At 37.6% G+C, this 18,950-nt stretch overlaps 1 protein-coding gene across 2 annotated transcripts in view; it reads right to left on the reverse strand.

The window, feature by feature from the left end:
- Window positions 1–18,950, reverse strand: part of OSBPL10 (oxysterol binding protein like 10) — a 117,362-nt gene that overhangs the window by 57,659 nt on the left and 40,753 nt on the right. For both annotated transcript variants that reach the window (XM_074539093.1, XM_074539086.1), the window contains exon 4: window positions 15,105–15,296. In XM_074539093.1, coding sequence (XP_074395194.1) covers window positions 15,105–15,296 — 192 coding nt within the window. The remainder of the gene's footprint in view (window positions 1–15,104; window positions 15,297–18,950) is intronic.

An 18,950-nucleotide genomic window follows, 5' to 3' on the forward strand; every position in this document is an offset into this window, starting at 1 on the left:
TTCCGTGGAGACAGAACTTTGTTAGTCATTCTTTCTTTCTATTCTTAGCTTAGCAAGCCTCTGCAACTTCTCTCCTTATTCTTTTTAGTATAGTTATAATGTATTATATATCATATATCAATAAATCCAGCCTTCTGATCAAGAAACAAGATTCTCATCCTTCTCTCACCCCAGCGACCTCCTCAGGTCGCTGTAATACCCCTCCTGCCCTGAACACATGGCCAACCACAATGCAGGAGACCCAACACTTATGTGATGAGAATTCAAACAAATGGTAAGTAGAAATTACTAATTTTCAGGGTTATTTCCACAGTTTGTGGAAGATAAGCAGAAAAAGCCATGAGATATCCTAGGTTTGCAAAGAAATTTACTTCAGACATAATAAGATGAAAGAACATTCTTTTCATGTGGTAAATAAGCTAAAATTAGTTATTAAAATTAAATCAGGAAATAAAAATGAAAAATTGAAGTGCTATTTTCCATGCTAAAAGAAAAAATACAGGAATTGAACATTTGGATAAAATACTAGATGATACGCTATTCTTTTCCATGCAGAGAAATCATTTAAAAAAATCTAAATGCCATTTTTGATTTAAGACTTAAATTGGTTTCTGAAACTAGAAAGAGAAAGGGAGAGATTCCAAATTATTAAGTACAATAACAAATAATCTCTATTCAAGATTTTCCCTCCTGTCTGACAACAAAAATAAACAGAAACTTCAAACACAGAAAACTGAATAGCCACACCTAACTGTAAGAGCATATGATTGCTTTTGACATGATTTTATTTTAAATGCTTTTGTTATCCAGACTCCAAGACTAACAGGCATAAGTCTGTTAGTCTAGGACAGATGTGTATTATCAGACATCTTTCTTTCTAGAATTATTGATCCTCCAGGATTTTGCCCAATTAACACAGCATATCACAACAACCTAAAGCAAACACCAGCTTTACGCCATCTGTAAAACTTCTCAATCCACAGCTGCCACAGGGGCAGGGGCACCTCCCAGGACAGTGACTTCAGGTTCCTCAAAGGAAGAATGACATCAGCCATATTCCCTCAGAGGGCAAGCAGACACTCTCCCTTTGTCACAGGGGCCACAGGGAGCTGGCCATGAAAACAAGTAGCATCACCAATCCTGTCTTTCTACACAATGATTTAAATGCTTCAGATCATTCTACCCTCCTTCTAGAATATAAAACATGAGAGAGATTCTTCAGACTGTGCCAACCACAATCTGATACACACATGAGCAATTTCAATTTTAGTTTAAATTTAGTTTAAATGTTGTTTAAATAGTGTTGATAACATAATTGAATCCTTTACAGTCAGTATTAAGATATGCCTACCCATGCATGAGGAAAAATCCAAAACACTCTAGAGAAAAAAGAAAACATTCTTTTAGCACTGAAAAAACACACAAATCCTGTATCATCAAGCTCATCTGTGACATGCCAGAAGTCATTCATGAAAGAGAAATTCTGCTCCATCAGTTAATAACTCTTTTTTTCTGCTGTAGTAATCTCTGTGCACCATCGCCAGCAGCACGTGGTCTGACGACTTATCTGTAGGCAATTCCTCTGAAAGATTTAATGCAGTCATTTTTATTTTTAAATCCTTTCCATTATTGACTGCATGCAAGTTGAAAAGAGTTATTAAAAACATGGGAAAATAAACAACACAATAAAAGTGCTTATACAAAAAATAGAGCATCTGTAAAAATAAACAGTTGTGTAGAAAAATATTTAGACACTTTAATAGTAATAGAAATGCAACATGCATCACTTCCTTAAAACTCCAAGTCAAGCTGTCCTTGTGAGAAGTTTACTGCTTTTAAAGACTGGGAAATAGCCAGCTTGCTGCTGCAATATTTTTTGGCAAGATTTCATTGGTTGGTGCCTCATTTGGGGTGGATTTTTCTAATATGAAAACGCAATCTCTCTCTGACACATGCACACACACACTTTCTGGAAATACTAGGATTTTTGCTTTTTAGAAAATAGTACCAGAAAAATAACTTTTCAGAAAACACCAGGAAAGGACAGGAGGTGAGACCAGTTTTTCAAACTACTCTAGAATATGTCACAAGTGATATATGAGTGAGGACATTTAACCATTGTTAAACAAGCAGATTTCACAAGAGTTTGGATTTTTTTTCTTTTATTTCATAGAAAACACCTTTTTTCTTAAAAGCAAATGAAGAACAGAAGAGTCCACACACAAGAAACAAAAGCCTTTTAAGTCACTGTAAATGTGATATATTGTGTTGCCACATGAACCTAACAGAGTCATCAATTCTGACCTTGAGCAAGGACTCCTCCTGCAATCTTGACCTGTATTTCATCAACACCACAAACTCTCGTATGCAAAAATCAAAAGTTAAACCAGCCAGCATAAGTAGAATATATGTGTATATATATACACATACATCTATCAAGAATACATCAAAATGCAAGATACTGATACTTGGAACTCCTATGTCACTAAAGCAATCACACCACTCACTAATTGGACACACTAGCTATCAACTCAGCTCATATTCACAAATCAACACTATTTCCATTAAACTTGTCCACTTTCCACTATTTATTCTGAAAAAGGAAAGAGCAGCAACACATATGCAAGACTACTGTAAATACTGTTAATCATCAGCTCAGAAAGAATATCTCACCAACTGAGATGCATGGCAAATGAAGCTAACTCATACAAATACAGTAAAAGTGGGGTTTTTTTTCAAATGTAATGCTCTGTTGTTTTGAGTTAAGCATAACCACAGCAGAGGAAGTGAACTTTTGCCTTGACTTAAATTACTGAGAAGAGTTCTCAGACTACCCAAGGTTACCTTCTATGTCCATCTTACTTCACAAAACACATTTTCTGACAGGGATTTACAGACTTCACTTTTTTCTTTAGTAGAGTCACATAACAGTTTTGCAATGGGATTCCATCTATAGCATGCAAGCCAGGAAGACAAAATCACAGCTTAATATATAACTAAGATGAAATAACTAAGAATAGAGGTTGCTGCTGGAAGTACTCCAATAGCTAACAGAAATCTCTTATCAAGATAATTTTGCACTTCAGCTTTTTAAGTGTCTAGTGTAGAAACAGGTACAGGACCAGATGACCACCAGTAACATATCTGTACACTCTGCCTGCAATAAAACGTGACCTTCAGACCAAAAGGAACCTCCTTAAACTGTAAACAGGAAAGAATTCTACCCACAAATATTCAATCTGGAATAAGACCCACAGTAGCCTCTACAAACATTACTATTCTAATGGAAAAAATGTTTTAAGGAAAGATCCCAGAACACCAAGTGAGATACTCTGAAAGCGCCTTGGAAAGATGGAAGTAGATAATGACATCCGTATCAGCTGTCCTTTCCTGATTACTGCTTCCCTCCCATTACCGGGAATAAGCACAAAATTCTCCATTATCATCACCTCAGGGTAGCAGCCAGCTTGACCTCAATTATTTTAACAATGCAAACAATGAACATTAAAATTGGACTGACTTGTTATATAATAGTTATTAAGGCTCAGACACATACATCCTATCAACAAAGCTTCAAAGGAGCAAGTTAATTTTCATTTGGCATGTAATTTGCAGACAGAGACACAAAAAGCGACAGAACAAACAGAACTATACCTCTGACAATCAGGATGGAAGCTAATCACCAAGGCATTTCTTCTTCTCTTCAGTCCTTGCCTCTGCTGTCATGATTCAATTTTTCCCCTCAAAGGAGAATGATAACAAGCTCTCTCCACCCCCATTTGTTATTTTGTTATCTTTTCCCTAACCAGGAACCACAATCTGTTAGGGGAAAAACTGAAAAGTCAGTTGCTACATATCTTCATTGTCTCAGCTAACAAAACATTATTTCCTTTGGGCTTTTGTTTTGGCTTTTTGTGCTCAGTCTTCTCACCACACACTCCACAGGGTGGTTCCTTGTGAGGAAAACCTTACAGAGCAAACATCAAATGTCATCAGGACTGAGTCTAAAAGCCAAGTCTAAGACAACCAGAAGAACAGGGAGTGGAGGAGGCAGGCTGGCTCAATTGTTTCCTGCTCTCAGCTACTCTTACCAATCTGCTGCTGTCCCACTGTTTGCCATCAGCACCTCCTGGGGCTATGAGCTCTCCAGAGACCTCAGCACAGGGTTTACTCTTCAGAGAGCAGCTCTTACCTACATCTGTCAAGACAATTTTGAATTGGCTACTTAATTTTTTCATATACTAAACATGAAACTATGCTCCTTTTTTTACACATTCAATTCCTATTTTGTATCTTCAAATTCTACAACTTGGACACTTACTGCATATCCTTACAATATAACATAATTCTATTTTGCACAAACAACATTCATTAATCATTTGATGAACTACAAATGTCTTCTTACTGGCCTACTATCCAGTAGCTTATTAATCACACCTGCAAGCTCCCTTGTTATTAGCTGCAGAGCTACAATAGTAAGACTTCATATTTGCAGGTCTGAATCCTGTTGCTTTAGTCCATGAAATTACCAGATTTGAGGGATAGAGGAAAAGAGGGACACAGGTCTTTTTTTCTGAATGGTCCGGAAGCCTTAAATATTCCATGCAGTGGCAGAGGAGGAAAATTACTCTACCCTCCCAAGAAATTCTCAGTTGGTTGCAGCTCAGATATATGAGAGAAAGCTCCTCCCTCTAAAATAGGCAGAAGCTCAGCAAGAAAGGGAGCTGATCTACCTTAACTACCTGTTTTACAAAAGTATCATTCTGTTCAGAAGAATGAAAGACAGGATATATTTAACAGATCCATCTCCAAACACCAAAAAGTATAGAATATCTGTAATTGCCAGTGTCCTCTGGGACTTCATGAAGATATTTTATTTGGATGCAAAACCCTCCCAAGGACAATCTGAGTGTTCTGAGTCTTTAAGGAGGTCTGGTTTTAAACCTGGGAAGCAGAGAGACACCAGAGAGAGCTTCACAGCCCTTGCAACAGAAATGGTTAAAGTAAAGAGGATCAGAGCAGTTCTGGCAGGATCCCTGAGAATGCCTCCAGAAATCTCAGCAAAACAGCCCACCTATGTCAGGCCAAAACAAATCAACTGCCTCCCTTTGCTACCTCCTTACTACACATAACAACCCCAGACATAAGGTTAAATGCATGTTTTCAGTATTCAATCTGTCCTCCTCACCTGAGTAATGCGTTACTGAATGACAGAAAGGCAACTGGGGCAGGGGTGAGGAAAAGACCTTGTGTCCATGCAGACAGACTAGGACAAAAAAATCACATTCAGAGAATATTTAAGTAGACAGAATCTTGGATTTTCTAAACCAGAGGATGCTTTTAGTCTTAATCAGTACTCTAATATATATTCCGCTTTCCATTAGTGGCGTCATTATACAGGAGGGAAAAAATGGGAGGGGAGGGAAGCTTTTCCTGTCATTCTCCCAAAATCTTTTAATTATTCTGAGAATACATTCTTGCTGCCTAAATCTGAAGGAGAACACTTCTCCCTCACAAAACAACATCAACTGCATGTTGTTTTCCCTGTGGAAGAGAAAGATTTACTAACAAACCAAAGTACTACAACACTAGAGAAAAATAAAATTCCTCTGATAGTGTCAGCCGTCTTGGAGTGTTTCATGGAATCACTCCACAAGTCTTTAGGTGAGAAGTTAAATCTTTTAGAAAGAGCTGGCTGCCATAAGAAGTACACAAGTGAAAGCATGTGATTCAGACAAATTGTATCAATGATCACTGCGTTTTCCCACAAATCAGAGTAAGCTAATTTTCTGCAAAATGACTGATTAGTACCAACGCAGCACTGGTCGCTTTGTTTCTGGAGGGATGGGTCAGGGCATCAGGGCCTGTTGCAGGAGACATGACAGTTTTCCTCTTTTGCCTGTTGTGCTAGAGCTCCCTGTGAATACTCCATGTACCTGGGTAACACATGACATTTTGTACAAAAACAGCTAGTAAGTGCTGGGTTCCCTCACCGTGATCCCTTTTCTTGAGTATTTTCTACTAATCATATCCTACTAAAAGCCATCTATTGAGACTTTGCTTTTACTGGCAAACACAACTCAATGGGACCAGAGAGTTGGGATCTCAAGGAAAAACCACAGGGAAGAGAAAAAGCAGCTCCCAAGGTTGTTTCCCCCGCCTCAAGTTGCTTTCAGCAATCCAAAAAATTAGAGAAGCAAAAGGAAGGCATGCACAAATTCAAGTAAATCTTGGATGGCAGCTGGCTGCCATCTAGCCAAGCAGGAAGCACACAGTTCTATTTTAAACCAAAGAATGCAGCATTGAGAGCAGTTTATAAAAAGAACTTTGTGGGAATTTATACTTATGCAATTTTCCTATAAAAATTACCTTGCAAAGTCATTATTTTTGTCATTAAACATTACTCATAGGCAGATGTTATTCTGTGGGCTCCCCTGAGTAGCAGTTTTCCTTATGCTTCAGAAGGATCATCTTGCTGAAGTTAACAGCTATAGGCCTGATCTGGAAAGCATATTTTGGTTATCAGGAATTTAGGCTCGTTTGTGAATTTCAAGCATTCCAAAGAGCTCAGAAAATGTTGCTGCCACCCATTAGGTCAACATAAGAAATCACAGCAAAATTCTATCAGTTTACTGCAACATAGGACACAATTGATAAAAGGTGGATTTTCGACTTCAAGTTAAATTAGTCTTCAGAAGAGAAAAGGCCATGTTGAACACAAATTACACATTTCAACATGAGCAGCTTCAAGGATGCACAAGTTTCTGTCAGAACATCTGGTGCTGGGAAAACGAGCTCCATATATTAAAAAATTGTTATTATTATTATTATTATTATTATATCCTCAAATGCTACTTTAAAGCATATGTCAGATTGGGCAGATGTAGTTCAGGTTTTCTTCTTGGATGAGATGTTGCTAGCTATTGTCTTATGGGCCATTTTTTAAAAGCATACTGTCAGAAATCAGAATTGCAGCCAAGAAGCAGGTAAGCAGCTGCTGAAAAGCACTCTTGTAGCACAGTTTGCAAAGCATTCAACACCTGCAAGACAAGCATTACAGTAAGAACATGCAGCAGAAGCTGTCAGAGATCAGGTCTTTGTTAAATAACTAAGAATTACAGGGCTTACTATTCACATTTGTTGTAAACTTAAAATGCTTCCTGTGTTTCTTAGAGTAGCATTCAGTACATTAGGTGCTACACAAGGAGCTGAAGATTACAGTAAGCCCTCAATAAACGTGTATAATAATGTAAACTTAATGCTATGCTTAAAATATATGAGCCATTTCTATGGTTACTTTCTTCTTGAAGGCATTTATAGAAGTACTTTCTGTACTTAGTATTTGAAACCTCACTAGCCACCTAATATTACATTGTCATATATTACCACTGAGAACATTCAAAAATACCTTCTACTTAATTCAATAAAAATAGCATGTAAGTGTGGGTTAACAAAAAGGCCCATGTATCTTCGAAGCAGTAATTTGCATTACAAAGTTGCAGAAGGTGCCCCTTGTCACCTTTGTTCAGGGTTTGCAGTGAAAATCACTGTTGCATCAGCCAGCCACCCAGAAACCTGCACTGAAAACAAAACCATGAGATGTGACATCCTCATCCCAGAAAAGATTTGCTGAATTATGTTATTTTTTCTTTATATTTTTATATTAATATTTTTCTTTAAAGCTTCATTTTTCAAACCGAGAACTCTGATTTTAAACTACTGCAGTATTTGTGCTATAGTTGTGAAAGAAAACAATCCTGTAGTTTTTAAAAAATGCATGCATGTGTATGATAGGCTATGTTGTTTTATATGTGCAGATAAAATAGTTGAATTTTGTACATAAAGCAGAATTAAATGGCAGTTTTGAAGGCACACAGAAACTGGATACTGAATTCCCTTCAAATGTAACTTCTCTCAGGATCCCTTGGGAACCTACCATTTACTTGAAATGTAATTAAATGTTTTAACAACTGTAAAGAATAATCTTGGCTTCTCGGCCACTGCTTAAGAAAATGAATGCTGCAGCAATCTCTGAAAGTAGCTATCATATGTACTGTATTATCCCTAATTTATTAATTGCCATTTATTAAATGACAGAAAATTATCATCTTTGCACATGCTCAATTACTGCTAAACTACAGGCTGAAAAAAAATTATGAAAAGAAGCCATGTTTGTGTAACTCATATTTTTCAGGTTTGAAGGGGGGGCTGGTAGAAGGAAATATCAAAAATAATGAGCCAGGTTCATTCTTGACATAACCCATATGGACAAACAGTGTAATTTTAGTAGAACATTTGCTCTATGATTCCCATAGCAACCTCAATTCTCCCTGCCTGGGTATCTGGAACCCAGGATGACTCAACCTTCACATGAATATAAAATCAAATGCACAGAACAAAGTGCAGTTTAGGAAGATGCTACTTATATGCACTCTTAGTGACCTCAAACATATTGCCAACTCAAGGCAAAGGTTTAGAGATCAGAGAAGTATTCAGGTCATGTTCATGTAATGGTAACAGCTAGTTTATAGTATTAGAATAATTTCCATCTCCTCATCCCCAAAGTGAGACAGTTAATGCTACTTACTGAATAACTTTTAGAAGCACATGTACACTTACTCCTCTGGGAGGTACTAGACTGACACTGTCAGAGATTTAAGCATCCCATTTACTCCCCTAGGAGACATGTTTCTATTCATCTTAGCAGGACTAACCTGAGATAGAATAAGCAGACACAGGAGTAGAGATGTCTAGAGACAAGGCAAACAGCTTCCAAAGAAAGTGCCACAGAAGGCACCAAATAACTGCATCTGTTCTACATGCTCTCAGTTCTGCTTTTCCCTCTGAGGAGATGAAGGGCAGGCAATCACAGAAACACTGTTGTATGGCCAGAAGAACATTTCTGTGTGCTCACACTGCTATTTTCACACTGTTCAAGTATAGCAGGTTTCTAGAACAGGGGCCAACATCAATTCAGAAGTAAGTGCAGAGGTAACACCTGCAGCTGCCCCTTTTAGACCTCATGTTATGTTTCAAACTTGTTTATACTGTTACAGATTTAATGCCTCTAAACAAATGATAATGGCTCCTGTTAAAACCCTGCTGGAAGCAATCCTTTTGGTATCAAGGAGCTCAGCTACAGCTGAGCTGTTAAATGTACCTGTAACACAAATCTGTATTACAAGACTTCTCAATTCGCAAAGTGTGTCTAAGCACAGTTAAACAATAGTAGCTGTAGAATAACTTACTACCATACTCTGCGCCACATAAATATGAATTTACTGAATTAAGGCTTAAGGCCCCATTCACTTTGTATTGACTTCAACAGACACAAAAGTGACACAAAGGTTTTCTGCTGTCCTTTCTTCTGCTTCACTTTTCTTCAAGTCAAGAAGTATCCACTGCTTTCTGGGAAACAGCTGGTTTTGGTTTGAGTTCTTTTCCAAGCACTTTTACCTTACCTGTTTCAGAGTGGAGACATTCTTCTGGTTTTCCCACCCAGATAATTACAGTGAAAATTTTCTGACAGTGAGTTTGCAGACAAATGGAAGTGTAATACATACAATCCATATAAAATATAGATGCAGTGTCATGAGGATGTAACCTCCTCAGTAACATATCTAATTTTCTGATTAGCATCCATCTACAGTTAAGGACTAATTATCTTGTATATGTTATGATGTACTTGACAGAAGATGATCAATAGGATGAGCCTTTACTAATTTCTTATGTATAGTGGGGGATTGGAGGAAGATATTTTAAATACAAGTTCAGGAAAAACTGGAAAGCTGTAACTCACAAAGGCTGCTCCTCTCTGTACTCTCCCTTCCTTTTCCAAAATTGCCACTCACTGTATCACTGTATTATTTCCTAAAATAAACAGAACACAGGACACCTGGATTTCAAAACTGAAACAGTATAAACACTTTCTACAGTATCTATGAGAGATGAAATGCCCTGGTCAGTCCAACTGAGAAATCTGTCTAGAGTGTATTTACTCCACTAGTTTTGAAATGCAAGAAGTCTCTAGTTAAAAGAATCAATCACAAACTGCCACAAAGAAAACATCACAAAGTACCTTTTTATACCAAAACATATTTAGAAAGAAAAATGGGCATGATTTTAGATAACTAGTTTTATACCTGACTAGCAAAGGCACAGCAACAGAGACCTGAGCAGTGCTACTGTAGCTGCAGTCCACGGTTACCAGCTCTCCCCCAATAAAGCACCCACATTACTAGACCAGAAAAACTGAAGTTAGCACAGTTTAGCAGCCCACCCAACTTCCATACCTTAGGTGAATATGAGATCATTTTCATCTCCTAAAAGCAAATATTTGATTTATTACTCATGCAGACCTAAAGGTCATCTTTGCTAAAAAGCTAGCTCTCATCTTCCTGCACTCCAAAATCAAGGTGAGAACTGCAGTGAAAGTAATGATCTAATATAGAGCATTTCTCCCCACTTATACAAAGTAATTTTACACAAAATTAGGCACATAAGTTCAAAACCACTTAAACTATTAAGAGGACTTTTAAATGGTCTTTGTGCATACTTCACACTAAGCATGATGTCCTGTTCAAGGAGCTGAATCCTTTTTTTTTTCCATGCACCCTTATTGCAAAACCCCACAGAACCTCAACACTATGCCAAATATCTAGAGCTACAGCATTCTTTTTGTAAGGACTCACATTACTCCTTATCCACTGACCTTTCCAAGTACATGCTTTCAGAGAAAAAAAAGGAGGCCAAAAAAAAACTGAAATAAAAAGCAAAACCTGACTTTTTCAAAGCTGCAAAGTAAAATTTGGCATAGGTCAAAAACCATCAAGATTTCCCCCACTACCAGCTTAAGCATTTACTACAAAGCTTTAACACCAACACACAGCTTAGTGCACATCTCCACATAAAGTTCACACCTGTGAAAGTCCTGCGAGTCTTAATGCTACCCCAAGTGGTTGAAGTACCACATCTAGGTGGTGACAAAGGTGTCATCTACAATGCTGCCTGTGCAGCACTATAATTCTGTGACACAGCAAACACATCTCCACACACAACAGCATCCTTTTTGCTAACAGTAGCGAGTCACAGTTCCTAACTTTGCTATCCAAATATTACAGCGACCCGAAGACATTTGTTTCTCACTTGAAAAATCCTCAAAAGTGTTTCAGAATAACCTCTTTTTCCCAATAACCACATAAAATTGTTGCCTCACAAAATTGCTGTTAAATTTCACTCCATGAAGCCCTATGTGCAAGTCCTAAATTTCCCCGTATTGTAAGGAAGGAAGCAAAGAACTGTCACTTAGCTGCGTAATTCCTGCAGGAATCAAATAGTAACTGTTTATATATGGAAAAGGATGTGCAAGAAGCAGTAGGACTGTCAGCTCATCGAAAAGCAGTACTTTCCAAGTTCTAGGACTGCCAACTGGCACACAAAAGAGATGTTACACTGGTAGAGGCCCTGTGAAATCTGGATCTCCCTGTACCAAATGTTCAGAAATCCATACTGATGACTAGTCACAGTATCAAAAGTTGTAAGAAACACATTTCAGAGTGATCAGAAAATTCTTCATTGGCTTTTTTAAATTATGGGAAGAAATATTTATCTGGACTTCTTTTAGTTTAATTTCTCTAAATGTCTGCAAATAATTAAAATCAATTACTACAAAATCTTCACACACTTGGTTCTTTAACAACAATTGTGACTGGCAGAGGTTGTACAAGAATCAGACACTCTCAGCCAAAATAAACACTGTTCTGACCATTTTGTCACTATTATTTAGTTCAGTGACAGCTAAAATTTAATATGAAGTGTAATGTGGCCACTTGGCTTTATTTTCCAGTTGATTTTAACCACCTACAGTAAAGAAATCTGAAAGCATAACTCTGATCATAAATTTCTAACAGGATAATAATATACACAGTTTTAAAAACAGATTTAAATTTCAAGACCACAGAGACTTAGTTTGCCATAAAATCACTTACTAAAAGATTAGCTCAAAGTAGTGCTTTAATGCTAAGTTATGGTTCAAATAAAGAGGTAGGATCTCTAATAATTCTGCATGAAGTGCAATACGATGCAGATCATTTCTCACAAGTTAATGTACAGTTAATTTTAGTTTTGATGTAACATTCCATAAATCAGTGTGGACTGCACTAATTAACACCAAGTTAATATAAGCAAAAATCTGATTTAAGAGATATTAAACAGAATAAAAAATTACATTATGATGAAAAGCAATGCTCCTGAGCTTCTTTTTCATTCAGCACTATACAAAAGTAGGGCAAGTATTAAAACATAAATTTTTTATAGCATACTTATACTCAATCTTAATTTACAAAAATTTGGAAAATAGGTGAAATTCCAATTCCACAACGGAAACACTTATAACATGTGTCATTTTGCAGACCTAGACAGTTGCATCTACTACATTTACAGGATTTTGCTTGTCAGTTTGGTGCTAAATAGACCTCTTTGCTACAATTAGTTTCATGCTAAAATTCTCTATTAAAAATCAAGCTAAATCAACCAGAACAAACCACAGAAGGAAACATTGTTGTTTATTCTTACTGTTTTGTTTATTCTTATTATGAAGTGAAAAGAAGGGGGAAAGTACAATCAAGTATTACCAAACATCTTGCATTATTTAAAATATAGGAGTATATTCTGCCCTATTTGCAAGGCGGGGACACACCTCATTTTTTTCCAGATAATATGGCCAGATCAAGAAAGTTCAGAATTGAGAAGCAATTTCGAGTTGGTTTCTCAGGAACATTGTCCCAGCTAGCAAACACTGTCCCAGCAAGCACAAGTGAAGGATGCTCCTCTTTGCAGCATTCCTGTTTTTCAAAGATCTCACATATAACATGGTAGCACTACTATAGCATAACATTGTAGGGGAATTTAAAATACACATGCTTCCTCTCATTTTCCAGAAGCAGATCAACATTTTACATTGATTCAACTACTGTATTTAAAAGGTGCAAAATTAGTTAATGCAGTCCTATTTATGGAACAATTTGAAAAAACTTATTTGCAGGTCAAAGCTTCAATGGCATCATTCAATCAGGGGAACATTAAAATTGATCTATAATCCTTTTGTAGTCTCTTCCCTTCACCCAGATCATACCAAACAAATGTCAAATAAAAAGTAAAAAAATTGGGCATTGAGGAAAGAATTAACTCTCTCTCACTGTACTTTTAGCTCCTATTTTTCATTGTTTCAGATTAAAAAACAGGATTAGAACAGATTTAAGTGCACTTTTGTGAGGTGCTCTGGACATATCTCTTCACTGATAAATTTCATAAGGGAGGGTGGATCTAACAGTCACTGCTTGACTCATACATGGAACAAAGATATTTCCTGAAAACACAGGTATCATATACCCAAGTCTATTTCATTCACTCTGGAAAATGGGGGAGAAGGAAGTGCACAGAGCATAGTGTTGAAATAAAATGTACTTCCTTGATCTGGAAAAAACAGACAGCCTTTCACAAGATGGAAACATCAGTTAAGCAGCCACATTTTACACAAGACTGGGAAAGAGAGCAGAAGGTCTGATTTCTCCACTGTTAGCTGTTCTTTAGGAAGCAGCACACACACACAAAATATCCAACACATAAAAGGGTAAACTTCACACACTGTCTTATGAAATTTTGCTTATGCATCATTCATTTTAGTACCATTTTCTCTCCCTGAAAAGCATTCATTTCTTTCAGCCATTATTGTATCTTCAATGTCTGAGGGTTTTTTTCCATTATTATTGCAGACCTCTAAGAGGTACCATTCACATCAAGCAAAACAAAATAATTACCTTCCATCATTATAGACTGAAGTCCTGCAATAGTTACCTTTTTTGGAATGGCATCACATTGCAATGCACCACAAACATGAGTCAGCAATTCACTGGCCTTTTCTGCAGGGATGATACCTGAACTGTTTCTCATTGTTTTACTATAGGCTAGTATTTATTTCTTCCAGGTGTATTCTTTGCAACTGATGGCTTTTTCTCTTCCCAACTTATTATGATCAGCACATACACTAATACTCCCTTTCAAATAGCTTTCAGCCTTACTCAGCTCCATTTGACAAAATTGCAACCACTCCCACTGTTGATTTTATAAATAGGTTTAAGGTGCACTCTGAATTCAATGTATGAGAGGAAATACATTTAGCATGCTAGGAGTAACCTGGGGGAAATGATTGGTAGACAAAGACAGGATATTTCTATAAAAAATAGACAGATGTATGTTTTCTCTAATGTATAGAAAATGTGGGTGACATTCAGACAGCCAGTTCTTCATTTCTAATGTTTACTAGAAGAAAAACAAGCATTCCTCCACAGGATGTGCAATTTAAGCCTTCATTCAGAGCACATCCCAAGCATTTATTCAAATTCTTAACATGAAAGACAAAGCGAAAAAGAGTAAGAAATGAAAGATGAAAGTGTGTTCTGCGAAATTCTGCCATATTGTTTAAGCTTAAAACTCTGTACTATTTTTGTTGTCTGAAAGACAGAGTTAAATCGGTATGAGTTAAATTTCTTAAACACTGGTACAAACAGTCTTTAAAAGAAATAAACTTTCTGCTTTGGTTTTCATGCATCTGATACAGATGAACCATTTTCCCTCTGCAAGGCCAGCAATATAAACTTGACACAAAGTTAAGACTACAACAGCATAGCAACAAACTGCTGAGTGTGGGGAGCTACGCCTTCATTCACACTTTCATCAGAATTATTCAAGTAATTTTTTTCCAGCTATATTTAAATGCTTCAGGGCCCACTTTCCAATCTGAAAAGTATTGCTGCACACAGCTTCAAAGAGATTTTCCTCCAGTCCTGCAATACCACTGCAAAGCCTGGGAGCTGTTGCCTATTGTGCACACACCAATTTTAACATCAGCATAAAAAATCTGTATACACCTGACCTGAAGCTGAACCAGAACTAAAGCCCACCTCTTGCTTAGCAAGGGGATCAAAACAAAGCAGTCATAAAGTAGGAAAAAAAGATAATTGTTAACTTGTCAGATTCAATTGCTTATTGTGAAGCAAAATAAGCATTTCCAAGATATAGCAAACCAGCAGATGTTTCTTTCTTACCTCTCGGACTTCGTGGAGCTGACCAGATCTCTGGCTCTTCGCTCTTCGAGCAGCTGCAGGTGATTTGTGATGTGTGATGGTTACAACAGTTGGCCCACTTTGACTCATGTGTTTCTGGCCACTGGGAGATGCAGAATTAGCTGTCCCGGGTGGCAGCAGAGATGAGCTTCTACTTCGTGAGGATGAGATGCTCTAGAACAAGCAATACGATTGTGATATTAGCAACCTTTACACAAGCAAAAATTCACAATTCAGGCTATACATTTGTATTGTTCTACTTTTCTCACAAACCTAAATGTGGAGGTGTAACTGATTTATTCCTTCTGAACCACATGCACAGCTCAGGAGATGCTCTTGGAAACATTAGAGCTATTACCTTTGTTTCTTGGTGCGCCTGTATAATTGGTCTTTGCAAATATCTTCACAAATTCTTAAATAATAATACGCTGCTTAGTTCTTACAATCCTACTTTTCAGGAAAGCTTAGGAAAGATTTTGCGGACAGAATAACAACAATGCCAATACAAATATTTTTCATCAAAACATTGACCTACAATTCACCAAACTGGTGAGAACAGCAAGGAAAAAAAAATATTAACCTTTCATTTGAGGAACTTCTGAAACAGTGTAGCATAGTTCTCAACATCAGAGGGGGTTCAATTTTTGCAAGGCCAATCCACACACTAATTAAATATTAACACTTGAAACAAAATTTGTCTTAAAGAAATCCATGCATTTTGGAGTAAGCTTGGGATAAACCCAATATACAAAAAAAGGCCAGAAATAAATCTCCAACAGTGTCTGCAGTATGAATACTTTTAGCACACAACCTATAAAATCAGTCAGGACATTCAGTTTTTATCTAATCATCAGTCAGTGTTGCTGTCTCAGTTTGCTCTCCACAGATCTCAAACACAAGTTATCCTGGAGGTCTATAGGACACCAATTCTCAGTCAAGCTCAGATGGGCACCAGATCACCATGGGACATCATATACAAAAGTGAAATATAAAAAAGTTTTTCCCCTCTGCTCGAACTGTTGATCGCATCTCTAAGGTTAAAACTGAAGCAGAGTAACTTTTACCTCATGAACAAACCAATTCAGAGAGTAACATTAAGTGGCACTTCAAGATAGGGAAGAAAATAACATAGCCCCATGAGTAAAACACCTTTCCACCTCTCCTTCAAAACCTGCACAGCTAACAATGGCAACCTACAACACTGCTAAGATAGTCACCATCAACACAAGGTACTTCTCTTGAGCCTGCTACACAAAAGTATTCCTACACAAAAGTATTCCTACACAAAAGTATTCCTTGGGTATAATCTCTCTTCTTAAACCTTCCATGTCACTTTTTACAATTCTGTTGTAATCTTTAAACCAAGGTGAACAGGTTCCAACTAGCACTGCAATTAAATCCGGCCCCATGTTACCACCACACTGACTGTAAAGGACAAGGCAGATTATTTGGCACTGCCAAGGAGGAGGAGTGAAACAAGTAACACAATCCCATTGCCACCACCACACAAAACTAGACTTTAGACTTTTTGGAAGTTTAAAAAATGGGTTATCACATTGCCAGTATGCAAAGAGCTGCTAATCTCATAGAAATAATTATTATTCCATTGGTCTAGATTTAACATTTACAAATGCTCTGAAGAATGATGGTCTGACTGTTTTTGAAATGAATATATTCTTTTCTACCATGGCAAATAAGATTACAATAAGAAGCATATTTTTAAAAATTATCCACCCTGGCTGATAAATCACAATTGTATTAAAACTGGATTTGACTCTAAGGCAAAAAAGCAGCACGAGGTGTAATTTGTCAGAAGGGCACAGAAGGTTGCTAGGTTTATAATTCATCTTCCATTTGAAAGAGCTTAGACGTTAACTACAATTAAAATAAGAGCCAGAGAAAAAGGTATTTGGGAGAAATAGGGGGATGAGGGAAACTGAATTTCCTTTTTCAAACATATATTCCACAGAAAAAGTGTTCTGAGTATATGAGTGGAATATACTTCACTAATGTTTGTTCTTCAAACTGACTGGTATCAGAATACCATCTAAACTAAAGTTAGGGTGTAGAGGTAGAACACGATAATTTTTTTTTTTCATTGAAAAATCAACTTCTCTTTTAGGTTAATAAAAGATGATTTTGTTTTAGAATGAAGTCTTTTGAGATTCGCTGACATTTTAGTATCATAGTATCCCAATAATATAAATACATAGCTGCTACTTTCATATAGCTAAACAGATCCTAACAGATCAAACAAACAGTCTGTCCGCTGTTCAGGCTAACAGCAGCCATGTAAAACTGAGTTTTCCCATTAGATTAACATAAAAAAAAAAAAAAAAAAAAGCCCACAATATTCTATGAGAGGTAAAGTTTTACTATGTTTTGATTTTCTTGAGGGAGAGCAAGTAAAAAAAGTTAACACAAAACACATGGAAAATCCCATGCACTGGTTCAGACTGTGGGACCACAATTGCATTTAAGATGGCTTTTCCTAAGTTTTGCCAAAGTATGCAGCAGCCCACAACAACTTCTGGTGAACAGTCATTTAGGGCACGGAGTTTGGGGATCAGTGGAGCAGGAGAGAAAAAAATCAGAAAAAGCAGCCCATCTCTAGTTTCAGTAGTGGGTGGTGCTCAAGAAGGCTGTTCTGCTATAAGGACACAAGGTAAACCCAAGTCCCTACATAGACAAGCACACAGCCTGGCAAGGGCTGCCCATGGATCCACTGCCTCCTGTGCCTCACACTCAGCTCTGTTGTGTCAGAACCCAGGATATTGCTTTGGCTGCCCTGGGTGATTTGAGACCCTGGCAGGGGGCTCAGAGACCTTGGCACGGAGTCAAACACACCTGTGCCTTCTATCTCAGCCCATGGAAACAATTACCAATTTTGTGAGAAGATTTACAAGCCACAGGGGTTTGAGTAACATGTTAGTGAATTTATCACAGGGTGAAAATGTAGAATTTTGGGGTTTTAGAAAGGGGGTTCAAGAGGCAAGATGGAGGAATCTGGGTGTGTCCTCTCCTTCTTGCCCTCCATCTTCTGCTGTGATGGTGACACTTTTGGATTGGTTTACAGTAGAGACAAACTGTCTAACATAGGTGATAGGTAATAGAAAATTATTTATTGTAAATACTTATTGTAAATAAAGTACACATTGTTTTTAGTATAAAAAGATAACACCGCCCTGAGGGCGATCACTGTGCCTCAACCCAACCTGCTAGACAGACCTCAGCGGGTCAGAAGGACAATGTATTAGATAAGAGAAAATAAACAACCTTGAGAACCAGAACTGAGGAATCCCATCTTCTTCTTCAGTCTCAGGGCTGGGAAAAAGAGACTTTCTAACACCTTGGGGTCATCTTGACACCAGAGACCTCAGCATGTTGTAGGGCAAGGCATGGAGCTTTGTGATCTCCAGGGAGAGACCACCTCTGCCAGTGAGTCTCCTGGAGCCCTGTGCTTCCCCTTGCAACACAAAAGAGTCACCAGTCCTCTAGAGCTCATCCAGTCAGGGAGACTGGCAATCTGGAATTCACACATACATGGTCTGTGCAAAGTATCAGAGCTAAATATATTAGTCCATGATCAGCTCCTACAAGTCCATGATCAGCTCCTACAGGTCTAGAAGCAAGCTCTCCTCACGTCTTTGCTTTCTGTCCCTTTACATCCTTCATCCATCTACAGTGACCCAACATTTCCAAACAACATGACAGAAAATTCCACCAGCCCACAACACAAACACTTTAAATGAGCTCAGCACCAGGACCTCCAGCTACCCATGAAGCTACCTCTAGGCAAGGCTCCATCACAAACATAAAAATTTGCAA

This window comes from Zonotrichia albicollis, chromosome 1, assembly GCF_047830755.1.
Source record: "Zonotrichia albicollis isolate bZonAlb1 chromosome 1, bZonAlb1.hap1, whole genome shotgun sequence".
In the NCBI taxonomy this organism is placed as follows: domain Eukaryota; kingdom Metazoa; phylum Chordata; class Aves; order Passeriformes; family Passerellidae; genus Zonotrichia; species Zonotrichia albicollis.